The sequence below is a fragment of the Mchenga conophoros genome, linkage group LG18 (genome assembly GCF_057382185.1).
Source record: "Mchenga conophoros isolate Kocher_MC1m ecotype Shallow Benthic linkage group LG18, M_conophoros_male_GT1.1, whole genome shotgun sequence".
In the NCBI taxonomy this organism is placed as follows: Eukaryota; Metazoa; Chordata; class Actinopteri; order Cichliformes; family Cichlidae; genus Mchenga; species Mchenga conophoros.
The window spans coordinates 28,329,793-28,357,659 of NC_140543.1; the positions used below are offsets into that span (position 1 = coordinate 28,329,793).

The window sequence follows — 27,867 nt, forward strand, 5'->3', positions numbered from 1 at the left end:
GAAAGTCATTTGTTTATAATAATTGTCACCATATTTCTACTACTCTTATGTAATTTCTTTTGAAATTGTACTTAACATATATCTGTAATTAGTCATAACAAGTTATGGGTTGGATGCTTGAAAGTCTGAAACCAGAACATATAGAAGGTGAAGAAGTCTGAAAAGTTATTGCTGATTTTATTAGACCAGCAGCACCAAAAATATGATCTCTCGCCAACTTTACATATAGGACACAGGCACTTCTGCCTATATGTAAACACCAATAAAAACACAATAATATACATTTTATTAATCACTTCAGTGCCCAATTCAATGACATGTACACATTAAATGGCATTATTAATCAGTTTTTAAATGTGGAAGAACGATTTGTAAAACAAATGACCACCACTTAATCACAATTCAGCAGCGTATAATTATGTGGCAGAAGAAAAGAGAAATGGCATGTTAACAATTTCAGAAGCTAAATTTCATAACCAAATTTTATATACTATGATATTTTCTTTGATTTTTGAGATGAGATTAAAATAGAAATTCATTCATACATACACGCTGTAAATCAGGCTCATCAAGTTTATGTGAATCTGGGAATTATTTTTGGTCACAGGCGGGTGACAGGTTTGAGGACGAGCTTCTTGGTGAGAGTGTATCTGGGCTCTGGCATTTGTTTGTGGGTTGAATACGCTCCTTTGCTGACCTCCCTGTTAACACGTGTCAGGACAGTGAGGATATCATCCATCTCCTGACTGCAAGGAAAACATCAGAAACACACTAAAAATAACAACTTGAATTTTTGGAATACTTGAAACATTGAGCTTTCTGATGTTTTACATAAGCACATCTTACATCACCAAAAGCAGACCTACAGATATGCACATAAGTATAGCTTTCTAAATATCTTTTATCATTGCAAAAACTATAAAAACAGTTTATAACAGTGTGCTATAAAGATGTCAGATTGTGTCACTTTACATGACAGTTGTGCCTAAGTAAAGTATAAATAAAATTAGGCTTACTTAAAATGTTTTCTGTATGTCAACAAATAAATTGTGAAATGTGTCATATATTACAGTTTTCTTCCAAAGTAGCATTTTATCCTATTAAACTATTTCTCTCACCTTTCTGCTGATCTTGTCAGCTGCTTGCACAGCTCCTGGGTGTAGATACATCCTGTGACTCTGTTTTGAAACGTCACGAAATCCTCCACGGTGGCCATGCCTATCAGAAAGTCTGCTTCTGAAGGCATTGTCTCAATCTGTCTCCCCGGGTCTGCATTTCCTTCCAAGAAGAATTGTGTCTCCCTCCCATCCTCTTGAGGCCCCAAGCTGCAGGGACGGTATCCTTTCTGTAATCCTTCACCCTGACTTGCTTCAATGAAGAAGAGTTTGGGCTTCCCTGACAAGGTTGGGACTCTTCCACTTGTAAAAGGGAGCATCAGATCTTTCAGGAACACCTTTTCCCCATCGGTGCCAAAGACACACCCCTTTGTTCCATGCGAAAGCACACATACCACCTTAAATCAGAGGCATATTGGATAGATGTGGTGTTAAGAACAAAAAAATGCAATTTTGTGAAAAGGATAAAAATAGCTGTGGTGACCACATACTTTAAGAAGAAGGTAGAATATAAGGAGAATTATAAGAGTAGAGAAAGGTTCACAAAGGTAAACTACATCTTGTGCAGAATCGTAAAGAGAGAGGATACTGCAAGGTGGTGTCAGGGGAGAATGTAGCTAGGTAGATTTAAATGGTACTCTGAAAGTTAAGTTTAGAAATGAAGAAGGGGAAGTGAATGAAGCCAAAAGCAAGGATTAAGTGAAGAAGAAGGACATTGTGCAGTATATAGGCAGATGTTATATGAACTATCAGGGCTGCTTATCAACCTCTGGTCAGTATAAAGGTAGTACGAATGTTGGTAAATGATACTAAATTAACTAATTCAAAACTGACAGTTGCCCTGGACCCAACCCTGACGTATGCAATGAGTTAGGGATGCAGCTATCAATTATTTTTGTAATCAACTAATCTATCGATTATTTCATTGATTAATCGAGTAATCTGTTAACCAAATAAATCATGAAAAATTAGGTTTAAATTTTTGGTGAAAAATTTGTTCATGGCAGTCAGTGTTGGGGAGTACTGAATACATGTACCGGCATTACGTATTTAAAATACAAAATAAGTGTAACTGTTTTCCGATAAAGTTACCATTTAAAAAGGTAATAATCAGAATACAGTTACTTTGTAAAAACAGATGGATAACACGGTGGTCTTTTCCTGTTTCATATTGTAGGCTATCCCCTCTTTACTTTTTGGTAATCCATACCGGTGGAAACCCAAATAAAACGTGCAATAAGAGGCTCTAATGCCTGGGTCTCAATCTCGCGGCCCATGTCACCTCTACTTGCGGCCCGCATAATGACGTGAAGAAATATTTTTTTTAAATTAATATCCAAAGAATGATTTAATATGAAGGCAATATGAGCAGAGTGTTACAGGCATAGCCCTAAAGAATGTAGCCTAATGGCCAGTGTAGTTCGTGTTGCAGGGAGAATGTGTGGGACTGCCCCTGGTGTTATGTGTGTTTGTGAGCACGAGGAAGGGAGAAAAAGGAAAGTCAAAAGGTACGAGTTGCTACCCACCAGAAACGGGAGATGGAAGCATGTAAATATAATAATAACCGCTGCAGCCAGTGCAGAGTGCCTGACGAGTCCAGTTGTAAGGGGTCATGACTCGACTGCACACTGGGTTTGCCGCCTCCAAAACAATAATTTCCATTGGAGCAGCCCTTCAATGCCTCTCTCTGTCTCTCGCTAGCAAATTTGACCCAGACAGTAAAGCTAGTTCCCGGCTATGAGCCCGACACGGAACCCGACATATTAGCCAGAGGTCCCTTTACTATGGTTCGGAGCCACGGACCTGGCCGAGGTATAAGAGAGTACAAAAATAAATAAAACAATTTTCACTAGCAGTCAAAAACTAATGTGTCTGCATTTTTATTTTGTTAAATACGAGCAAAATGACAGCAGAAGTGCTGCCACATGTCTGGCCAAAAGAGGGTACCAATTTGTTTATTTGGTAGTTCAATAAAAGGCTTCAGTTAAGACTGTGAAAAAAATTGGGTTCACGTTTGCAGTTTTGTCTAATTATGCAATATTTGAAATAAAAACAAACAAACAAAACACTACATTTTCAGATGTGAGTGAAGTTGGCCCCCCCCACCTTCTTCAAATCCAACAAAAGTGGTATCAAACGTTTGTGCTACGTTTGTGCTGCAAAAATTTTCGTTTGTGCTGCTATTATTTTTAAGATATTAATAAAAATTTCTAGAGGTCAGAGGTCAACCAGCCCCCCCACATTAATTAAATCAAACAAAATGGGTGTCAATCAACTGTGCTACGTTTGTGCTGGTTTGTGCTGCTAAAATTCTTGTTTGTGCTGCTTCTGTTTTAAAGAAAGAAGACAGCTTCAGCTTACCGCATCTTATATCAGTTGCACCGAAGTAGCTGTAAGTAATCTGGGCGCTACAGCTTTAAGCAGAGGTTAAGATGGTTCTCTTAACCTCTAGTGTCCACCATCTGGTTCAGGTGTTACCACCACCAAAGGCCCTAACCATCTTTAAGCCACAGGTCAGTGCAGCAGCTTCAGCAATGGAGGTGGTCCATTCGGACTTAATGTCCCCAGTCTCCCTCGGGATGGGTCAAAGCTCAGCCGGACCGTGGCCTCTGCCAGGTGTTCCCAGTGCACCCTCACTATATGTTTAGGCTTGCCAGGTCTATCCAGCCTCCTCTCCCACCACCTGGTCAGAATCACCACCAGGTGGTGATCGGTTTACACCAACACCAGACTGAGACAGAGTCCAGCCCCTCTCCAGGAGACTGGTTCCAGAGCCCGATCTAGCGGGTACATCTCGACTTCACGCAATATATTCCATATCCTATTCGCTAGTCTCGGTAGCCAAGGGTCTGTCCACCAGGGTTTCCGCCCCTGGCTGCCAACCAGCACACAATGCACCTGACCCCTATGGCACCTCCTGTGGGTGTTGGGCCTACAGGAGGGTGGGCCCATGTCCCTTTTCGGGCTGTCCCAACCAGCCCACATAGACTAAGGCCTGCCCACCAGACACTCACTCTTGGGCACCCTCCCCAGGCCCGGCTCCTGGGTAGATCCTGGTAACCCTATGCTGGGAAACTGTGCCCTGGATATTCTGCTCATAGGGGTTTTTGAATTGCTCTGTCTGGTCCCTCACCCAGGGCCAATTTGCCATGCAAAACCTTACCAGGTTACAAAAAGTTCTTGGCAACATAGCCTCTGGGATCACTGGGAGATGCAAATCCAGGGATATAAAATAAATTAAGAATATAGAATGGTGGTTGAGGATACAATTCCAAAGATGTATGAATCTACTTACCAAGGCATTATCATTCACAAAATTCTTCTTGCTGTACATTCTTAATTCATTTCGTATTTGTGCTGCAGTCAGGTTGTTGTGTATCAGCACTTTAAAGCCTAAGCTTGTGAACACTGTGTTCAGAGCATCTGTGCCACATAGAAAAGAAACAAATGAAGGTATAGCAGTAGATTACAAAACCAAAGAATATCTGATCTGTATGTGCAGCAATTGTTGCAGGTCTCAGTGCTTCTAGTTAAAACAGTCCTACATAAATCGAGTCATGATATGGTTTGAAGGTAAGAACTCTACCTGCATCCTTCTGAGTTCCCCTTCGAGCATGTAGACATGTTTCAGTAGTGAAGGTCTCATTATTGATGATCACACATAAACCATGAGACGTATGAGTCAAAGTGTAGTATTCTGACTACAGGACACAAACAAAGAAAATGTGAAGTATTATGTTTTTACATTAATATAAATGTTAGTGTTCCGACAAAAGAATGAATGAAAGCATAAAAGTCTGAATTTATTATTAATCCTTTATTTATCCAGGTAAAAAATCTCATTGAGATTAAAAATCTCATTTCCAAGAGAGACCTGGCATCATAGCAACAAAATGAATGAACTACCTGATCAGGAAGAGAGATGGGCTGTGATCGTGCATCAGTGTAAATAATCTCTCCTCTGCCTTAGAGACAAAAGAACAACATATTTACATGTTCAGTATTATGACAAAATAATAAAAACCAGAGTGACTGTAGGAATTCCTAAAAAATAACTACAATTTTTTCTGAACAGAGATACTTACAACTGCACTGAGTTTCAGTTACAGACAGAGGAAGATGGGATTCATTTGTGTCAAAAAACCTCTGTGGGAATAAACATCACAGTGATCAGCAAACTGACACACAGAATTAAATGTTCAGAAACACACAGACAGATACAGTTGTCAATACTGACATGAGGAGGTAACATCTGCTGCTGTTGGGGGACTCCTGTAACGAGTACAATCATTTGATGATGTTCACAGAAACACACTGTTTACATCTAAATGTTTTTCTGTGGTAAAGTGAAAAATGTCTCTCTTACCTTGAATGTAGTTCTCTACAATCATTGCCAGCTCAGGATCAATCTCTTGGAGTATTTCATGCAACACACTGACATTTTTGTCTGATATTAAATCTTTCTTTTCCATCTGAGCAAACACATCCAGCGCTGTCTGGAATTAACAGCAAAGATGGTTTTAGTTCACAGAGGCTCTTGTAACAGGGCGGCCCTTAGCAGCTGGAAACACAGTGAGATGGACCAAGGCAGAAGTAGTGGAACAAAGTATTTATTTGCCATACAGCTCTCCTTACAACAATTAACTTGTCGAGCTTCTTCACAGCACAAAAATAATCTGTCTCTAATGACAACTGGCAGCTTTAATATGTTCAGCTGTCACCGACTTAGAGTTGGATGTCTCGAGACCGGTCTCGAGACCACTTTTACGTGGTCTTGGTCTCGGTCTTGGTCTCGACGGACTTTTGTCTTGGTCTCGGTCTTGGTCTCGACGGACTTTTGTCTTGGTCTCGGTCTTGGTCTCGATGGACTTTTGTCTTGGTATCGACGGACTTTTGCCTTGGTCTCGGTCTCGCTGTTTCGGTCTTGTGTTCTCAAATCGACATAGTGTTCGGGAGATTTGAGTCAACCATCAGCGGAGCGGGGGGGTGGCTTACTGGGCTTAAGCCCGGGTCATTTTTTCAGAAGCATGGGGTCTTTTGGAGTGTAATTTGTTAGTTAGATGCCTGACTGACAACTGTATAAAACAAAAACAACACACGAAGCACAGAGCGCACCGTCGTAAATTCCCCCTAATATTGGTATGATCCGAGCTCAGGCACTAGGCGACTGAGCACAGCACCCATGTGAGCGAGGGGGGAGAAGCTGCTGCTTGCGAGTTTGCTGCAGACAGAGGAGAGCTTAAGTTTGACCAGGTACCAAAGCAAATCATTCGTACTGAACTAATAATGTAAATATGACGGTGTATCACAAAAGATTGATATCAAACTGATCACTTGGTTGCGTTACTTGCTCTTCGAGTGAATCAACAAATGGATAAATAAAAAGCCGAACAGCAATGCTGATTTTTTAGAGAGTCTTAGCTTACATTTCATATTTTCAGTTGTTTCCCTCCACGGATAAACAAACTCTCTAAATCGGTTTCAGTTGTGTACTGATGTACACAACAATGGACATAAGGAGCTTCTGTCAAAGAAAAAACTCAGGTAGATGTTATTTTATATATTATGCTTTGGATGTTGTTCAGTATATCTATGCAAAACAAGAGGAATTTCAATACACAAAAGTATATTCACAGTTGAAACCAGATATTTACATACACTTTATGGAGAAAACATAAAAACTTTTTTTTTACTGTTAAACATCAATTTAGAGTAAACTTTTGTTTTAGATAAATAAATGTTGAAATATCTTTTGAATTAGTTAAATGTCAGAATAAAAAGAGGGAGCTGTCTATTTTAATCACTTTCATCAAATTTAGGAGTACATATACACTAAGTTTATTGTTAATTAATAGGAAAACTCCAGACGATTCCATTCTGAGCTGAAGAAGCTTCTGACAGGTTAGTAGAGTCCATGTGAGTAAATTGGTGGCACACCTGTGGATGCATATAAGGCAAAACACAGAGCCTGTTTCTTTGACATGGGAAAATCAAGAGATGTCAACCAAAACACCAGGAAAAGAACTATGGAGCTCCATAAGTGTGGCTCAGTTTTGAATACAATTTGGTGCCATTTGCAATTAAGAAATACAGATAGTTTCTCTCTTTACTCTTAAAGTTAACAAATACGTTTTTTATATTTATCAATCTAAAAAAATAAACATTTAGTCTGATTTGATGTTACAATTAAAAAAGTGTTTTTATCTGAAGAGTTTGTAAATATCTGGTTTCAACTGTATATTTGATGATTGTCAGCACAAAGAGGGAGAGAGAGGAACAGAGACCTATGGTCTCTCCCGGAACCTTTAAATGGTGTCTGGACCCTCGGGGAAACATTTGCCCAAACACCTTGAAGAGGACACAGGCAAGAAAGGTGAGTAATCATTATCTTACACTTATTTGCACCACTTTTATCCCTAGATTTCACACACACTTGCATTAGTTTTCCTTACTGGTAAACCTTAATCACAATCTCAATCACCATTCTTCTCTCCTGACAGACAACCACCACATTCCTTGATGAGGAGCAGCTGTGCAGGATCTGAAACAAGGCCACCAACTGATTTTAAAATTCCCAATAAATAGTCAATAAATATTTAAACTTGTGTGCAAATCCATGCTTAAAGTGCAATGCTAAATAAAGTGCTTGATAAGGTGCTTTTAATAAAGTGAAAGGTGTGTTCTAAAGTGCTATACAGATAATCTAATATAAATACATGCAGTAAGGGAGTCCTCTTCCTTACACTCTGCAGCTACACTATAAATCTATCAACTGCTTCACAGCAAAATGCTACTCAAATGCCAGTTTAAAGACACAAATCTTCAGCTCTGTGATGAACAAGTCAGCTGGGTGCACAGATCATAGACTGAAATTCTCTGTGACCTTCAGTTTGTAATTTAGATTTAGGGATGGATGCACTTAGAATACTTGCAAGTTTAAAGCACTTCTTAAATGCTTTCACATTTCAGATCCAGAAGTTAGCTTTATATATCTTTTGTTTATTTTTTACATCCAGTCTATGATCAAGAGAAACATAGAAATGAACCACTGTTCATTATGTTAACACATGTCTTTGAAAAATGTGGAGAGGCTTTGTCTTCATTGGCATTTCTGTTTTGTGCCAGCTATACAAAAAAAGAGGCTGGTAAGATGGAAGCTGTTAAATTTTGTGGTGGGTCAAGCAAAACTTTCTATATATAAAAGAAGAAAAAATAAGATTAATAATATTGCAGGGAAAAGGGTTGATACAACTTTCATTTAGCTGGTTAAATATAGATGTCTACAAGCTCTACAAGGGCCTGATATCCACACGAGGACATTATACTGCCACTGTTCTTTTAAATTTAAAATGTCCCAATATGTGGATCTCACTTTTCTCAGAAACAAAAATCAGGAATAAAAATAAAAATCTGTAAATTCTTTGTTTTTACATTCATCTGCTCCCAATCAGCCCAAATAGCAAAGAGAAAGTAAAAATTCATGCCATGAAAGAGTTCGGGTCTTAGGAGGTTAAAGCTGAATTTCCATTGTATCCATTGACAAATAATTTAACTGATTTTTCTTCTCAGTGGTGCTTTAAGAAAAGAGTGTGTTTTGTTATATATGGTCAATTATATTTCAGCCCTGTGACAATTTATTTTCTTCTTGTGATGTACTGATGTTCATTTATTGAGAAATAAATGTTTTGTTAAAAAGAAAATCACCATAGGATTTAAAATCTGAAGCCCAGATACAGTTGTTTCTTAATGACTACATCCTGTAGATGTAGATATGGTGAGTTGATTTTAAAATAGCTGGAGATGTGTGCAAATGTTATCTCACTTTGCATTGATCCAGTGTGCTTTTGAGCAGCTTTGATCTCAGTAGAAACTTCATGATTGCGATATTGTCGTTATTCATAGCATCACATATTTTGTACAGCATCACCCTAACAGTGGGGGAAAAAAGAAGAAAAAATAAAAATGTGGAGAGAAAGCCAAACAGACACAAAAATTTTGTAATTCAAACTGATAGCATTTGAGTACTAATTATTACTATATGCATGCTGTCATATTAAAGTCAATGTGGGACTGCGTTCACCTGTACTGTGACAGAACAGGACTCCCATCTGTGTCCTTTGATCGTTTGCTATCTATGCCCAGGGACCTGACGAGGTCTACTCAATCAATAGTTGAGAGAAGCTGAGAAAGGAAACAATTGTTCTGCAGGAGACCTTTTTCCTTTAAGCTTGAGAACAGGTCTTTGATATTAGTGATCTGTGGGGTGGGGGGGGGGGGGTCATTAGAAAGTCTATCAGTGAATATGAACATATCTAAGCTATCTATCATACTGTCAGTCCTACAAGTGACGCATCCATAAACATGTCAGTAAAACAAGTGGAAGGATAACAGTATAGAACATGCAGCACTGACCACTTTCAGATGACTTCTACTAACAACATCACGACACAGGAAGCAAAGTGCTGCCACCTCGGTAGAGTCCAGCTCATCTTCTAGAGTTGAGGACAAGCTTTGTATCACAGGCCTGGATGGACTGATAGATACAAACACTGAGTACCATAGGCTATATGAATGTAGCAACAGTCTTTGAGATGACCCTATGTCATACATCTTGCAATATTATGTGAAGGAAATTGATTAAACAGCACACTATCTCTGTGACACAAATGTAACTTATTTGAGCTGCTCTGTATTTCCAGAAGTAGGACCTCACCTCCATTTGACTGGAGCCGTCTTGTGACAGAACATAGAGAGAAACAGAGTTACACATCCAACCAGAATATGATCTCAGACACAACTTTTCTGTGTGTGTTTAATTACCATGTAAAAACAGGATGTCATTTTTTAAGTCCTTCAGCTGAGGGGAAGTAGTTTTAATGTCTTCATCAGTTTGCAGGAAGTTCAGAAAAGCTCCGCAGGTATCGTCTCCTTTACTCATGATCTTATCCACGAGCTCAACAATGTGTCCCTCCACATCTTTTCCGCCGATACTTTTAAGAATGTTGTACTCCCGTTAAGTGATCAGCTCCTTCTCATAAACTTTGTTGAGGATCATCCTGTAGTCTCCAGACAGAATCGTTTGGATGGCTGTTTTATTTCTCCTCACAATGTCTTTGGCAGACATGCTGAGTCTGCATTACAGACAATTACACAGTTTAAATATCACAACTGCAACTAACAGCAGCACACAGGTTTTATTATCTTACAAAGTCTTCATTTTAAATGTAATAGTTATTGCATGTTACCTCTTTTGGTGTCCTTGAGAGTGTGCGCACAGATGATTCAGCGGCCCTGCTTCATTGCATTATGTTCTGCAAAAGAATATGCAACTCCTCAAAGCAAATACTACTTCTGTAAGCTACTGTACTTGCTGCAGTAATTAATAATGGCTGGAAACAAAGCAATAATTTAGCAAGAAATGTGAATGTGCCTGAATGATAATTTCATGTGTGCCCTGTAGCCTAAAATGTGTATTACAACGACTTGTTGGGAAAAATTTGTTTAGACATAAATGTTGATGCCATAATACTGCAAACTCAGACATAGTTGTAATTTCTATTCAAAATGTAGCTGTATGAAATGTATGACAGTCCGTTAACCAAATAATTCAGATCTTCTCTGTCTAAAATGTTAAGTGACAGACAAAATAATAATACTACTGATAACAAATATATTTTGCTTATATAACTGTTTTGTGCACCATCAGTACCTATCAAAGAGGAAGCAGGCTGGACCTGTAGTGTATAACTACTCTGTCCTACAATCAAGTTTATGAGGATTCTTTTGTTTGTTTTTGTTGTTTTTTTCTTTTTCAAAGATAATATTTGAGAGAATAACTAATAACCTCTCAGAAGTCACCCTGGTTTTCTCCGTCCTACCCAAATGTAAAAGGGGATATATTTCCTCAGGCTGCATGTCCCCATCTGCCACATTTGTCCCCATCCTATAAAGCACCACCACGAAGTAGATCATTAGCAGGCACCTGCATGAGTCAAGCTGTAACTATCACCAGTTAATACAGGCTTGTTTCCTAAATGACCTTAACAGGCTGGAACGAAAGGCACTTATTCAAGTGGATGAGCAGAAGGTGACTCTGTGTGACAGCAGAAAAGTGTGATCAGAGGATTTCATTGAAGATATTTGTTTATTTTTGTTTTTGAACAAAACATTGTTTTGCCATTTTGGCTGGTAATTGCAAATGTAACTCAGTCCTCACAGACAGAAAGTTAAAATGTCGAACACTACAGTAGGAATAAACATGTTTACAGCCTTGGTATTTATAACCAGTTTCATTTCCCATAACTAGTCCAGTTGTAAATGGGTCAGAGCAGGGGTCTCAAACTTAAATGAGCTGGCAACACAACTTGTTTTAACATTGCACTCAACAACAAACAAATCCTCTCTAACACAAAAAAGTAACTTCAAGGGCCAAACTCCATCATATTTTTTTCACGTCAATATACGGGTGGTTAGTTTGAGACCCCTGGGTTAGACGAAAACGTCATCAACTAAATAACTCAAGTCACTTTTGGCACAACACGTATAAATGAAATTACACGTAATCACAGGGTACTTGGGATCTAACAGTGTAATTATTTTTTACACTGAATCGATATCGTGTTACTCAATCTAGAATCGATTTTATTTGGAAAATCAATAATCAAAACCTACCCCCACTTAGTCCCTCCATAACACGTAACCTAGAAAGTACTTGTTTCATTTGAAAACTGTTCTCTCCTTCTTCTCAGCTGGGCCTTTAGCTAGCAACACTGAAAAGAAACTGCACACAAACAGTTCGTGTGTTTGCTGATGTTTGTTGAGCTGATAGAAATGTTGCATTTGAAATTACCTGACACTCCAAAAAAACCTCACTCCCTTTATGCTCGCTGGTCGTCGGTAGGGCTAGCTAGATGCTGAAGTAACGCAAACATAACTTATGGACACCCGAAGTCGTTCCAGCCACAAGTAATTGTTGCCTCCTGTAATGTTATATATCAAACTGCACCAGTAGAGGGTGGTGTCGTTAAAAAGTAGAAGTATGATCCTGTCCATAAAGTTTATGACATTAAAAGTTACTTGTTCCTTGCTGATGATAAATAAATAAAAAGGCCCACTTAAACCCCTAACTATGGCACATGTGTTTGCCTCTTTCATCTCTTTTTATACCACATCTGGTGATTAATGCACGAGCAGGACTGCCTTTCATGTGTTTCTCGCAATGACGAAGTAATGACTCCATTCAAACACGCATAAATAGTGAATTGTCCTGACACAATATTGTGTTTTGCTTCTGTTATTGCCATGGTACATTGACAAAAACATATACTTTTATTCACAGGATAAAACAGTTGTTTTGTATCACTAATTGTCCAGTGCGATTACAACATACATTATTATTGTCATTGCTACATTTCTGTAATGCTACCAGAAATTATTTCCACTACTAATTAATTACCATTGAGCTCAAAGGTTATATTAATAAACGGTTAACGAATGTGTATTTATGACGACGATTTGTGAGACTGGTAAACTTACCTTTGTTCATACGATGGTCTTTCGTTCTACACGGTGCATTTCAAGGTCCTGCACCCATCCGTCGGTAAACTGTACCTGGGCTTGTTGCAGTGACCTGAAGTTACTAGACTTCATGAGTGTATGCACTCACTCCAAGAACCGTATAATTATAAATCTGAGCGTGGTGAAAGTTGGGCAGCACGCTGACGTCTTTTGTCCCTCTGTGTGCTCGTAAGGGTCTGACCCTTTCACTGGTTTGATTTTTTCCTCGTATTTTTCTTTGTCTTTTCGTCGAGTCTGTCTTTGTACGGACCGGCATTGTTCTCCTTTTGTTTTGTACATTCCTTTTTTGTGCGGCAAAGAAAAAACAAGAAGGTATTGGAACCGGAGAATGAACGTTTTGCGGTGCTGCAAACGCTTGCATTTGATGCGGTACTTGGATTGTTTTGCCACGAGTTCCCGGCATGCAATGCGCGAAAATCACGTGATTGCTAAACAAGGGGGAGGGTGCATCCAGCCTCCTCGGCTGTAATTGGTCCAGCCCAGAGTCGATCATGACCACGACCGTGGCTCAGGGGGTTGGGAAGCGTATCTGTAACCGGAAGGTCGCCGGTTCGATCCCCGGGCTCTCTGTCCTGATCGTTGTGTCCGTGGGCAAGACACTTTACCCTACTGCCTACTGGTGTTGGCCAGAGGGGCCGATGGCGCGATATGGCAGCCTCGCTTCTGTCAGTCTGTCCCAGGGCAGCTGTGGCTACAACTGTAGCTGCCTCCACCAGTGTGTGAATGTGAGAGTGAATGAATAGTGGCATTGTAAAGCGCTTTGGGTGCCTTGAAAAGCGCTATATAAATCCAATCCATTATTATTATTAATTGGCCGATCCAACACCTTTCATTATATATACCCTTCCTAAAAAAAAAAAAAATCCATCGGCCCATAAAAACAAAAAATCGCCAGCGGCCCACCGTATGCCCGATGGCCAGTCCAGCTATGCATGTGATAATGTGACTAGAGGGACTGGGCTTCCTGGTCTGCGTCTGCAGGATGATTGGAGGCAAAAGGGGTGAAGTACTCTCTGGCAAACAGAAAGACGTCGTCTGGTTTCCTCAACAACAGCAACTGCAGGAAGTCAGATATTAGTGCTCGAATCTCTGGATGCTGTCTCAAGTATGAGGAGTGGTCGGCCTTAAGCTCTTCCTGCCAAAACAAGACATAAACACACATTCATTTTCTGCTCAGATGGTCAGTAGAGTAATGGAAGTCTAGTATTAATCTCCTGTTGCACATGACCGGCTACCTTTCTGTCCAGAAACTTAGAACGCATCTGCATGTCTTCCTCCCACACAAGGGGGATCTTCTTGAAATCTACTGTAAAATTACAAATACACAAATATCACTGAATCTTTCATTGGAATCATACCGCTTATGTGTGAATATGTGTGTGGGGGATGTGTGTAACCTTTTTCTGCCTTTGATGGCAACTCTAGAAGTCTCATGGTGACTGGTGACCCCACCTGAACTCTGGTCACCAGATGCCTGATCAGAGAATGTAACGAGTCAAATTGAAAGCACTAGTGTAACACATAACAGCAATAATAGCACTTACTTGTTATTCAGAAACCGCTTGAGTTAAACCAGAAAGTCCTCATGTATCACCAATATTCTTTCGCATACAAAAATCAGATGTGTCCTATTCCATAGGTATATCTACACTTTATGGGAACCTTTCCCTTCAAAATGATCATTTTTAGAAACTGAATAGTTCCTAAGATGTCAAGGACACAAAGCAATTAACTATTCTACTATAGCTAATGTTATAGTTTGGACCCACAAAGAAGAAGCATCAATGGCTCCATTAGCAGTGGTTAATAGTTTTGGCTAACATGTGAAAGATCTCTAGTTTAAGACCAGGAGGTGACATAAATCACAAGCAGGGTTGTACCAGGAAGGATGCCAAATCAAACATGTGGGAAATAGTAGAAATTCTTCTTTTATTTACCCCTTTCCCTGTTTCATCCACACCTCTTTAACCTCACTTACTGTCGGAGTTTTCTTATCACTGGTGGGCTCCTTTGTTCCATACCTGAACTTACCTGGCACAGAGTATATAATGACTGCACTCCCTTCAACCTCACTCTGTTTGCTTCTGGACTGGGAACAGCTAAGGTGAGTTAGCTTAATTTACTTATTTAGCTTTAAGTCAGTGACTTGAAATCTAACCTTGTTTGGTCTTTTTAAGAGATTGCTAGTCCATGTGTGGCAATCTTTTGTGTAATTTAAACTACCTTTTTCTACAAGTTAACTGGGGAATCACTGATGGTTCATTCATACTGGTTGCCCATGCTGATAACAGTCCTCTCCTTTTAAACACCTAACTAATGGATCCCTTGTGATTAAGGGAAGCATTCAATAAGTAGTGCTATTGTGTGATTAAAATGATTTGTTGTTTAGTCTACATTAGTGACCTATCAGCAGTAGGTAATATAAACATGAAACTCAACAGTGGGCAGCTGCAGTCTGTCTGGTGCACAGAGGGAGGCAGTACAGTCCAACATGTGTGGGATGATGGAGAGGTACATATATTAAGCTTACCCATCATCCAGGAAGTAGCACTGCCAGGTACTGGGGCTGCCCTCCATGGACTGAATAATCCTCTCTACCCCAAATACATCCAGGAGCTCACCCCCGACCTCTAGCTGCCTCTGACCCAGCTCTCTCTGAGCACAAAAGAGACCACAATCAGAGCTCAGTACTCAAACAAGTTACTGATGGACCAGGATGTCTTACACAGGCATAAAGACTTACAAAAGAGGTGTTAATTATGTGTAATCCTGGGTCTAAGGAGACAAACGTCATGTTTTCTGGCATCTTCCTCCTCAGAGCGATCAGGCGCATCAGCAGCAAGCTGGAGCCCTCAGTTACCAGCCCTCTCAGGACAGACATGGGATAGGACATGCTCTCTTCTGTCACCTCCTGTACACACACACACACACACACTCGCTTAAGTCCCGTTTGGGGTCGCATATCTTAACTCCCACCCTTTGGGGACACCACTTTCTGTATGGTTTAGAAGCAAGCTGGAGCAGGGGGGCTAGGAGGAGTTGGCCGTCCGGCTGCGGTCTGGGGTGTGGGGCCTCCCTGCTGCTGCGGAGTTGGGGCGGTCTGCCTCTCCCCACCGCAGGGAAAAGGGTAACACCACCTGGGTCTGGGTGCAGTTCCCCCCTCCAGGGGCAGGGGTACCTAGACCCGGTTTGTAGAGTACGCTTGGGGAGTGTGATCGCGTATACAGCGTCTCTTTATATTTGTCTCCACGTCGGTTGAGTGTGAAGTGCACATGAGAGCATGAGGGTGGGAATGGATGTTTGTGTCTGTGTGTGCCTATATGTTTGTATCTATATGTCAGGTTGGGTATCAGACGCCACCTCTCTGGGGACATCTCGGGCCTTCCAAGGTTTGGAGGCCTATCTCCACCCACCACCACTTCCCCTGCCGGTGGCGGACTCCCTCAGGTGTCGGTGCGTTGGTGGTTCTTTGTATCTGGGGGTGGGCGTCCGGGTACACACCGGCTCACTCCTTGGCGGCCGCTTATTGGGGCTCGCTCGGGCCATTTCGGGGGTGGGGTGCCCCCGGCCTCTCGGCCTGGGGCTCGGTCACTCAGGCACAGCTGGCTGCCGGCGGAGCCCACGGGCGCATCACTGCAACTCCCCCTGGCTTCTGCTCCGCGGCTGCTGAATGAGCCCTCATCTGGGACTCTCCTTAGCTCTTACTGGGACAGTGGCGCAGCTGCCCCTCTGTGGGTCTTCCTTGGTCTCTTGTGTTCTGGGGGCCTCTGGATGTCTGGAGTTTTGATCTCCTCCATACCCGCTTGATACCATAAAGGACAGGGCTGTGGCTCCCCACACTCCCTAACAGATCATTACATGGAGAAACCTTTGGAATGCAAGCATGCTGATCCACACAGGTGTGCACACAGGTGTACACATGGGTATTCACAGACGCGGACTAAAGCTTTCTTGGCTGCTACCTCAAAGCACACTGTGCGCTGTCTATCTTGCGTGCTGAACAATATCGTCTATTATTTAGTATCTATTGATATCTATGACTAGCTAGTTTATTGTGATGGTGCTTTTTTTTCTATTATTATGTTGCTCTTTGTTGTTTGCTGTCTCCTCTGTTTGTTTGTTTGTTTGTTTTTTCTCCATACAGGTGACCCAGGAGGGGGTTTTTTTTGTTGTTTTTTTTTTTTTTTCTCTCTCTTCCCCCCCTTCTCACCGTCTCTTCTCCCCTTTGGTTTTCTTTCTTTCTCTCCCCCCCTTTCTTTCATTCTTTCCCCCTGTCCTATTTAAAAAAAAAAAAAAAAAAAGATGACAAAGGATGAACTGAAGCTCCGCCATCACGTGATGTCACATGCTGCTGTTTCTGATGTCACTTAAAAAAAAAAAAAAAAAAAAAAGAAGCAAGCTGGCAACTCAGTTTTACTCCTCCAAGACCACACAAATAAAAAATCACTTGAGATTTTCATTTTAAGCAACATTTGTCCAGACAGTATTTTTACCTTCCCATTGGGGACTGGGAATGTTTAATGTCCCCTTTTGGGTCTTCAGCGATACACAGATAAACAAACTATTTTATGCCACTTTTGGGGACCTTACTTCCCTTTTGGGTCTTCAGCAATACACACATACACAAGTTATTTTATGTCAGTTTTGGGGATATTACTTCCCTTAAAGGCAGTTCCTTCAAAGTACAATGTAAGGTTAACTACCCAATCTAACAATAATCTAAACCATAATTAATTAGAATCAGAATCAGGATACTTTATTGATCCCTGGGGGAAATTATTTTTTGTTACAGTGCTCCAATTAAGGTCTCTATTTATCTTGAAGAAATCAAAACTATGTCCAACGTCTCGGCCACAGAACAATTTAAATTTTTGACTGCATTTGTTACTACTGTGTTGTTTTGGGAGTTTATATGCACATCATTAATGCAGAGAAACTTGGATAAAAAAAAATCATCTGTAGTATTGAGTGTTTGTTACCAGCAAATTGTAAGGCAAGAACTTTGCTTCCAAATATGTTCACTGGGAAGAAGTCCCTGGTCCCCTGTCTTCATCTTGATCCTTTTTCTTATTCTATTGTGGTTTTGTTGCCTCCATACCTGACAGAAGAGACTCAATCTCATTGCTTGAGGAATCTGGATTTTGGAGATCAATTTTTTTTCACGTTTCAGGCATTTCTCATGATGCTGCTTCAGCTTGGTTAGTCTTGAGTAGATAAACATAAGTTAAATAGGCAAACATTAGACAGTTAAAATAGTTTTTATATTCTATTTAAACTAAAAGAAATTTCTAATTTCAACTATGAATTGTTTACACAGGTAATTTGTACACAATTACCAAGGGTTCATTTGATTTTCAGAAACTATCCAAACCTATCATAAAAGATTTAATTTAATTATTAATAAACACACTGCTTTAACCTACATTAGAACCAATCAAAATATCCTTTAGCTCATATCTGTGAGTGATAAGACAAGCTGTACGATTTTAGAATGGATATCTTAATTTTAGTTTTCACTGATGTTACGAGTAGATTTAACATGAATAACAAATAGACAAGAGACAATTAAAAACTGCCAAAGAAGATGACTCTTATGACTTCCGGGGACATTTCTAACAAAAATGCACTGCGTTAACCTGAATGAGGACAATCAAAAGGGATATACATAAATGAAATTGAATTGATATAGTACCAGAGTACAGTGATCATTAACTGATCGTCATTAACAATCAGTGACCATAAACGGTTTTGTCACTGATCTCAAGGGTAGATTAATACTAAATACAGAAATATACCCATCCATCCATCCATCTTCATCCGCTTTATCCGAGGCCAGGTCGCGGGGGCAGCAGCCTAAGCAAAGAAGCCCAGACCTCCCTCTCCCCAACCACCTCCTCCAGCTTATCCGGGGGAACACCAAGGCGTTCCCAGGCCAGCCGAGAGATATAATCGGCTGGCCTTTCAAATATACCTCCATTTAAAAATTGCAAAAACATATGCAACAATAGTTATTGGTACACCTGACTCTTATGACTTTTGGGGACATTTCTAACACAAAAACACCCTGCTTTAACCTAAATGGGGACATTCAATGGGAAACTTTCCTTAGGGAACTGGTTAATACAATAAACTCTGATTATTAAACATCTGCATATGTTAAGGTATGTGTAAATGCTTTTCGGATGGATTTCTTTATCTTAGTCCTCATTCTGATTGGTATTTGTTCCTTATTTTTAAATCTTAGACATAGTGAAGGTTTTTTTTTTTTTAACATAACCCTTACTTGAGTGTGGGGATCATTGATAAATTGTTTACAGACTTCATGGATAGATTTATACTGAAAAAGAACATGATACTATTTTTAGAAAAAAATTCCAAAACATATCCAACTATAGTCATTAGTATGCCATATACTTATGACTTTTTGGGGACGTTTTTAACACAAATACACTCCGCTTTAACCTAAATGGGGACATTCAATGGGAAACTTTCCTTAGGGAACTGGTTAACACAATGAACTCTGATTATTAAACATCTGCATATATTAAGATATGTGTAATGATTTGGGGGATGGATTGCTGTATCTTAGTCCTCATTCTGATTGGTATTTGTTCCATATTTTCAAATCTTAGACATAATGAAGGATTTTACAACATAACCCTTACTTGAGTGTGGGAATCATTGATAAATTGTTCTCCGACTTCATGGGTAGATTTATACAGAAAATAGGGACATGATACCATTTTTTTTTTTTAAATCAAAGCATATCCAACTATAGTCATTAGTATGCCATGTGCTTATGACTTTTGAGGACGTTTCTAACACAAATACACTCCTCTTTAACCTAAATGGGGACATTCAATGAGAAACTTTCCTTAGGGAACTGGTAAATACAATGAACTCTGATTATTAAACATATGCATATGTTGAGGTATGTGTAATGATTTGGGGGATGGATTGCTTTATCTTAGTCCTCATTCTGATTGGTATTTGTTCCATATTTTCAAATCTTAGACATAATGAAGGATTCTTAGTTTAGGTTCTCTGGGTGGGGTTTGGTTAGAGTTTTAGTGTTCTGGTTTTCTGTCTGTGTTCCATAGTTGCTGTCTCCCCTGTCTGCTGTATCCCCACATCCAATCAGTGTCTGTGTCTGCCCTGGTCCCACGTCTCTGTTCCCTCTGTTGTAGAGATGGACCGATCCGATATTCAGTATCGGTCCGATATTGACGCAAATTACTGGATCGGATATCGGAGAGAAATTTAAAATTTTTAATCCGATCCAGTGAATGTTACAAAAGCACCTCAAAAACTCGCTAACATGGTATAACCCAGGTCATGACCTTAGCACGTCAGAGCAATATGCGTCACGTGATCGAGCGGTTATCGTGTGGGAGAGGTCAGAGCCATCATGTCAGCAGTGTGGACTTATTTCAAACTAAAAGACGAAAAAAGCAAGACTGCCGAATGCAACTTATGCGATGCAAGTGTTTCGCGAGGTGGTAGCAGTGTGGGGATTTTTAACACCACAAACATGATTAAACACTTACAGAAACACCACGCAAAGGAGTATGCGGAATTTAGCCTGGCCTCCAAAGCTAAGCAGAAAAGTGTACCATATCAACAAACGCTTTTGGAAAATATTCAGAGACGTGAGAAATTCCCTCCGGAAAGCAATAGAGCGAAGCTGATAACGGAGAAAATGGTTGAATTTGTTGTGCTTGATGACCAGCCCCTTTCCGTTGTGGAAAATGATGGTTTTCGACGCTTAATTGAGCATTTAGAGCCTCGCTACATGCTGCCAAACCGGCATTTCATCTCGGAGGAAGCTATCCCAGGCAAGTACAAACAGGTGCGCAAGTTCATCTCCGAAAGTTTGGAAATAATTCCTACGTTAAGCATGACGACTGATATTTGGAGCTCGGACGTTTGTCCGTTGTCCCTGCTAAGCCTGACTGTACACTGGATAGACTCGAGTTTTACAATGCAAAAAGCAGTGTTGCAGGCCAAAGAGTTTCGTGGTTCACACACAGGAGAGTCCATCGCTGCAGCTATGGAGGAAATGTTAAATGCGTGGAAAATTCCGAAGAATAAAGTCCACGTTGTTTTGCGAGACAATGCCAACAATATAAAAAAGGCAATGAGCCGGCTAGGTGTTGCAAGTTTGGGATGCTTCGCGCACACTTTGCAACTTGTGGTGAATGAGGGACTGCTTGCACAATGTGGTGTATGTGATGCTGTGACAGTGGGCAGAAAAATAGTGGGTCACTTCAAACACTCACCACAGGCATATTCGCGTTTGGAGGACATTCAAATGGAGCTGAACATGTCACCCAAACGTCTGATACAAGATGTGCGAACAAGATGGAATAGCACATATTATATGATCAAGATCCTCACAGAACAGAAGCGAGCCTTGTGTGCATATTCTGCAGAGTATGATCTGCCTGCCACACTTAGTGCACAGCAGTGGGGGTTACTGGAAAAGGTCCTGACAGCTCTAGCTCCCTTTGAGGAGTTAACAAAGGAGGTAAGCGCATCATCCTCATCTGCATCTGATGTCATCCCTATTGTCTGCGTCCTTAAGCGCCTGCTCTCCCGAGAAAATGAGGCCGACGATGGAATAAAGAAAATGAAAGGCACTCTTCTCAAAGCGGTTAACAGACGCTTCAGAGACGTGGAATCCGAGCCACTATACACAGTTGCAACACTGCTGGATCCAAGATATAAAGACAGGTATGTAAGGCTTCACTCATGTTATTTTAACAGATCAACTTGTTTTGTGTGTGTCTGTGTGTGTGTAAGTGATAGTGCATTAGAGAGAGTGTGTCAGAAAATGGTGAGGACATTCTAAATTAGTTGTGATAGACTTGTCATTCAGTCAGGACACCACCATTGCACATTATAACATGTATTGTCTGAGTGTAGAAACCTCAAAACAAGCTAAAGATGCTTTGTTGGCAGAGATGAGGAAGATGGAGTTTTTGAGAACTACATTAAACTCCTCAGAGCCAGCAGAGGGGACATCAGCAGTCTTGGAGCCAGCAAAGAAGACTCCACGGGTGGAATCTTCCAGCCAAAGCAGACTTGAAAGTGTTTTTGATGAAATCCTGAAGAAAAACACTCAAGATCCTGTTCCTCAGTTAGCCACGACAAGTGCACGCATTGAAGTGCAAACTTACCTTAGTGAGCCAACCATTCAACGCTCAGATAATCCACTGCTGTACTGGCAAGTCAACAAACTTAGATTTCCCACTCTGGTTTCTACAGCAGCTAAATTTCTCTGTGCACCTACCACAAGTATTGAGAGTGAGAGACTCTTCAGTACAGCCTCCATTATCATTAATGAAAGGAGAAGCAGGCTGACAGCTGAGAAGGTTGAAATGTTGATCTTTCTGAAGAAGAACCTACCTCTCATGTTAAAGTGAAAAAAAAAGTTACAACTGTATTATTACAAGAATGTTGTTTGCTCTGCTAAAATTGCAACTTTTTTCAGTACCAAAGGGGTTTTGAAATTTGCATAAAGTTGCTCTTTTATTTACTTGAATTTTACTTTAAATACTTCAAGATTTAAAATTCTGCATAATGTTGCACTTTTATTTTGATTAATGTTACTTTATACTTTGAGATTTAAAGTTCTGCATAATGTTGCACTTTTATTTTGATGAATGTTACTTTAAATACTTCGACATTTAAAGTTCTGCATTATGTTGCGCACTTTCAGGATGGATATTTTGATAGTGGTGACAGCTAAACAGTGCTAAAGTTTAAATAAAGAGATATGCATTGTTGAACTGAGCAATATTTTGGGTGCAGTCTTTTTCTTGCATGCAAGTATAAGAGAATAGCTTTAGTGTTCTTTTTAAATTTGACTTTGAACTTATACAAAAACAGTTTAAAAAATAGATATATCGGATTTATATCAGTATCGGCAGATATCCAAATTTATGATATCGGTAATAAAAAAGTGGTATCGTGCCATCCCTACTCTGTTATAGTGCCTGCATGTGAGTCTGTGTCTTTTGTTCAGTCTGTGTTATGGGTTTCCTGTTTTACTTTGAAAGTCCATGTCTGATGTTAATGTGTCTGGTTTTGCTTCCCCTTGTCTCGTTAGGCCTGATTTGCCCCAGCTGTGTTTCCCTCCTGTTACCCATTCCCTGATTGCTCCTTCTGTGTATTTTAGCTCTGTGTTTCTCTGTGTCTGTGTCACGATCTACCGTTTATTTTGCTGTGTGTTTTGTCAGTCCACCGGTGTTATTTTATTTTGAGTTTTTCCAGTTATGTTATGTTTGAGTTCAGCATTAAAGCTGTTTCGGTTTAAGTTTGTCTCTGGGGTCTGCACCTTTGGGTCCTATTCCTGTCCGCACACAGCCGTCACACACCAGAAGACCCTTACTTGAGTGTGGGAATCATTGATAAATTGTTCTCTGACTTCATGGGTAGGTTTATACAGAAAAAGGGACATGATACCATTTTTAAAATAAAAATAAAAATACAAAACTATATCCAACTATAGTCATTAGAATGCCATATGCTTATGACTTTTGGGGACGTTTCTAACACAAATACACTCCTCTTTAACCTAAATGGGGACATTCAATGGGAAACTTACCTTAGGGAACTGGTAAATACAATGAACTCTGATTATTAAACATCTGCATATATTAAGATATGTGTAATGATTTGGGGGATGGATTGCTGTATCTTAGTCCTCATTCTGATTGGTATTTGTTCCATATTTTCAAATCTTAGACATAATGAAGGATTTTACAACATAACCCTTACTTGAGTGTGGTGATCATTGATAAATTGTTCTCGAACTTCATGTATGGAGTTATACTGAAAAAGGGACATGACACTATTTTTAAAAATACAATACAAAAGTGTATCCAACTATAGTCATTAGTATGCCATATGCTTATGACTTTTGAGGACGTTTCTAACACAAATACACTCTGCTTTAACCTAGATGGGGACATTCAATGAGAAACTTTCCTTAGGGAACTGGTAAATACAATGAACTCTGATTATTAAACATATGCATATGTTGAGGTATGTGTAATGATTTGGGGGATGGATTGCTTTATCTTAGTCCTCATTCTGATTGGTATTTGTTCCATATTTTCAAATCTTAGACATAATGAAGGATTCTTAGTTTAGGTTCTCTGGGTGGGGTTTGGTTAGAGTTTTAGTGTTCTGGTTTTCTGTCTGTGTTCCATAGTTGCTGTCTCCCCCGTCTGCTGTATCCCCACATCCAATCAGTGTCTGTGTCTGCCCTGGTCCCACGTCTCTGTTCCCTCTGTTGTAGTGCCTGCATGTGAGTCTGTGTCCTTTGTTCAGTCTGTGTTATGGGTTTCCTGTTTTACTTTGAAAGTCCATGTCTGATGTTAATGTATCTGGTTTTGCTTCCCCTTGTCTCGTTAGGCCTGATTTGCCCCAGCTGTGTTTCCCTCCTGTTACCCATTCCCTGATTGCTCCTTCTGTGTATTTTAGCTCTGTGTTTCTCTGTGTCTGTGTCGCGATCTACCGTTTATTTTGCTGTGTGTTTTGTCAGTCCACTGGTGTTATTTTATTTTGAGTTTTTCCAGTTATGTTATGTTTGAGTTCAGCATTAAAGCTGTTTCGGTTTAAGTTTGTCTCTGGAGTCTGCACCTTTGGGTCCTATTCCTGTCCGCATACAGCCGTCACACAACAGAAGACCCTTACTTGAGTGTGGGGATCATTGATAAATTGTTTACAGACTTCATGGGTAGATTTATACTGAAAAAGGGACATGATACTATTTTTAGAAAAAAAAATCCCGCAACATATCCAACTATAGTCATTAGTATGCCATATGCTTATGACTTTTGGGGAATACACTCCACTTCAACCTAAATGGGGACATTCACAATCCTGCAGCTTATTTATGTTTCTTTGTTTCAGAATAATAAATAAATTAAACAAATAACATAATATTCCCCTTCATAAAGCTTATTTATTTTTTCCGTTTCATTAGCCTCTCTTAATTAAAAAGATAATCCTCATTGTTAGCTTGCACATGAAAAACTTGAGGATGCTAATAAACATATTTTATTATTTTAGAATCATAAAAGCATAAAAAAATGAAATCCCTTAAAATATTGAAAGTTTGGTTCATTCAAACATCCCTTGATGTTTAATCCAAGACAGCTCTGAATGTGTAACTTATATGTGGCTAGCTTTTTCGGGTTAATTAGCTCAAGTCTTTTTATTCCAAATCAAGGGCACATCTAGCAAACCAGTATTAGCAGTTATTACTAAATAACTTTCTTACATTCAAACAGAAAATTCTGAAACTTGTCAGCAGACACTTAAGATATAGGTATAAGAAACTAAAAAAGTTTTAATCACTCTTCATACTTTTAAAGCTGCTCTACATGCTGCTGCTTGCACACACCTCCATGGCTGCGATCAAGGCCTATGGTGACATAGAAGTCTTACCTCACCTCCCCTACCTTTAGGCTGTCCCTGCTCTGTCCCTCTTCACTCTCACACACACGAACTCCAGACCTGCATTCATCTCTTTCCTCTGATCCCCCCCACCCGACAGACATACAAAACTCTAAACATCGCCCTTTGACTGACTGCCCCACCCCCACTTGCACACGAACTCTTTCCCGAAAGCACTCTGATTGTATGACACTAGTGTTCATTGTATTATGTTGTACATAGGACTTTTGTTTTGTTTTTATCTTTAAGTTGTTCACTGTACACTGGAGACCGTGGGAGCATTACTATTTAAAATCCCTGTGTATCATCTGTACATGTGGGTTTTCAGAATAAAGCTGACTTTGAATTTGACTTGAGTCAAGCTCTGCACATATCTCTAAGGCCCAGTCAACCATGCTACAGGAGCTAATCTTTCCCGCTTGTATCCAGGATATCATTTTTTTCTGTCATGATCCATATGTAATGACCATTGTCTTACACAGTTTTTGATCAGCTCTTAAAGAGACTTTGGTGAGAATTAAGTTTTATGCCATATGCTTGTGACTTTTTATGCTTTTTAGGCAGTATTTTACATACTTAATTAAAAGAAATCTTACACTATAATAATATAAGGGTTAGGGAGAGGTAATACACACACAAAAAAATCCAAGAAATGTCACTTTTGGGGACAGTGGAAATTCTTGCAATTTCACACACTTCCACTAGGGGAAACATAGAGTTATACGCAGATTGCGAAAATTTTGGGGGGCAATGTCATACACATACACAAAAAATCTAAAAAATGTCACTTTTGGGGACTGGTGAGATTTTTGGATTAAAATACGTTTTAGAGCATGCTGAACGTTGTTAGAGGTAAATCTAATTGGGGACGGTGGTTTTGGTCCCCAAAGGGAGAGGTGTCCTAAATTGACTGGTGTGTGAGCTGATAGAAGTCCCCAATTTTGACACAAGCACACACACACACACACACACACACACACACACACACACACACACACACACACACACACACACACACACACACACACACACACACACACAAATGACAACATGCAGTGAATGCGCAACAGTAAGTAAGGATTTTGTAAATACTGGACTAACTCTTGCAAAGAGAGCATGGAAGTTACTCTGAATGACTGTGGTACTGTTTCATTAATATATTAGTGAGTTGACCTATAAAGCAGTGGTTATCTGACCTCTCCCACAGTCGTAACCTTATGGATCACCATCTGCCCATCACACTGCACCATGTGACACCTCTTGTCCACACTATGGCCCTCGAGCTGAGGAGAGAAGTATAGAAGCACATCAAAGGTGCAATATTTCCACTTAATGCATCTGCTGAGCTGAGTCAATGTAAAAAGAAACAGCCCGGAAAGGATTCAGCGACTCACCTTGACATATTCATGGTGATCTTCCTCCAGCACGTCCAGGTCAGTCGTTAGGTAGGCTTAAACAGAGTAAAGGGTATGAAGAGAAATACTAACAACAGGAAACGGCAAAGATCAGTTTGTCCTAGCATCCTCTGCCTACTGTCACCTGTCACTGCTGTCCCACAGGGGCAGTCATCAATGGCTCCGTGGCTCTGAGCATGAAGCATCATGCATGGCTGCTCTCTCCGGGCAAACTCCACCGTCACACTGAACTCCCCCAGCTCTCTCCCCCCCTCTGATACAGTCACCAGCGAGTCTGCAAACACACACTTCTGCAGCTCGGCAGGCTCTGAGAAGCGAAGGGACACAGAAGGTAAAGCCAAAGTGGACAGATTCAAATATCTGTAATGATTTCACGGTTTTTTGCTTTTCAGGTAGTTTTGGACTCAGCTTTTTCCTACCGACCATATTAGCCTAAATTGGATGCGAACTCACCGATGCCGGACATGAACGTGACAGCTTCGTCAGAGGCTTCCAGCTCCTGTCGCTGTTCAGGTCCTTCAGTCCCCGCTGAAAAACCCACAGCAGTCTGTTCACCCAGCGTGGCTTCCATCTTTAAAACAGCCTGAAAAGTGTGTGGGAGCAACTTCACAGGACACTCGCCTGCCTCGACAGGCAGTCTGTCTGGGTAATTTTATGCAAAGCAGTCTTATCCCACACTTTTCCTGCTTAGCATTTTTCTGCTACGGAAGGGAAGCTGACGACCAAATCTCTGTTGGCATGGCAACGACGCTGCAGTACCGTAAAGATCATTGTATGTGTGAATTGTAGGCTGACTATTCACCACCAAATCTAGAGGAAGGAATTATACAAAAATAGAGGCGCTGTACATAAGCTAATAAAAAACAAAACAAAGAACACTGATTACTATTCCTCCTAAAAACCAGCAATTAATTTTTGTGAATTAATTTACTTAAGTCTGAGATCTTTACATCAAGCAAACAATTATGCAATACAATAGTGAATTCAGATCATAATTCTGATTGCAAAAGCTGTTAGACAGAACAATCTTAAAAACAGTCCTACTGTACTGTCAGGAGGACATCCTGGGCCACATTTGTGGGGGTCAGTCTAGCAGGCAACATGCTTGCTTTTCAAAATGATGGCCATTTCACATGTTATAGCAACAAGGGAGCTTAAGTGATCTTTTTTTATTATTTAAAAGGGACAGTGCAGTTTAACATATTTCAAGTGCAAGACATGAAACTGATGTACCGCACACAGGTTTATAGCTACTGCTAATTTTCAACAATTGTCCCTTGTTGGGCTTACAA

At 40.2% G+C, this 27,867-nt stretch overlaps 1 protein-coding gene and 1 pseudogene across 3 annotated transcripts; both read right to left on the minus strand.

Moving 5' to 3' along the window:
• On the minus strand, positions 1–10,120 carry LOC146554077 (caspase-8-like; annotated as a pseudogene). The gene is made up of 13 exons (XR_014889508.1): positions 9,936–10,120; positions 9,829–9,848; positions 9,528–9,648; positions 9,196–9,371; positions 8,938–9,043; positions 5,482–5,611; positions 5,353–5,387; positions 5,201–5,261; positions 5,022–5,080; positions 4,702–4,816; positions 4,411–4,538; positions 1,119–1,513; positions 1–746 (listed from the first exon to the last, which is right to left on the minus strand). The product of XR_014889508.1 is annotated as a caspase-8-like (transcript).
• Positions 10,121–10,360: 240 nt separating this feature from the next.
• On the minus strand, positions 10,361–27,529 carry LOC146554078 (ciliogenesis-associated TTC17-interacting protein-like). 2 transcript variants are annotated; one of them, XM_085254583.1, is made up of 10 exons: positions 27,029–27,529; positions 26,700–26,882; positions 26,555–26,610; positions 26,357–26,443; positions 15,436–15,603; positions 15,223–15,347; positions 14,090–14,166; positions 13,928–13,995; positions 12,651–13,827; positions 10,361–10,426 (listed from the first exon to the last, which is right to left on the minus strand). In XM_085254583.1, exons 1-9 carry the CDS (start codon positions 27,144–27,146, stop codon positions 13,639–13,641), a joined length of 1,071 nt encoding a protein of 356 aa, XP_085110709.1. In that variant the 5' UTR covers positions 27,147–27,529; the 3' UTR covers positions 10,361–10,426; positions 12,651–13,638. The 2 variants fall into 2 exon arrangements, with proteins under 2 accessions (XP_085110709.1, XP_085110708.1); XM_085254582.1 differs by having other exon boundaries at positions 13,928–13,998.
• Positions 27,530–27,867: the final 338 nt, after the last annotated feature.

What these genes read in the sequence shown, in the direction of transcription:
- LOC146554078 (XM_085254582.1), bottom strand. Translation starts at nt 27,146, where the DNA reads ATGGAAGCCACGCTGGGTGAACAGACTGCTGTGGGTTTTTCAGCGGGG. An exon ending in ATCACCATGAATATGTCAAG is followed by an intron (nt 26,444 to 26,554) that starts GTGAGTCGCTGA and finishes TTCTCTCCTCAG; the next exon opens with CTCGAGGGCCATAGTGTGGA. An exon ending in ACATAATTAACACCTCTTTT is followed by an intron (nt 15,348 to 15,435) that starts GTAAGTCTTTAT and finishes TTTTGTGCTCAG; the next exon opens with AGAGAGCTGGGTCAGAGGCA.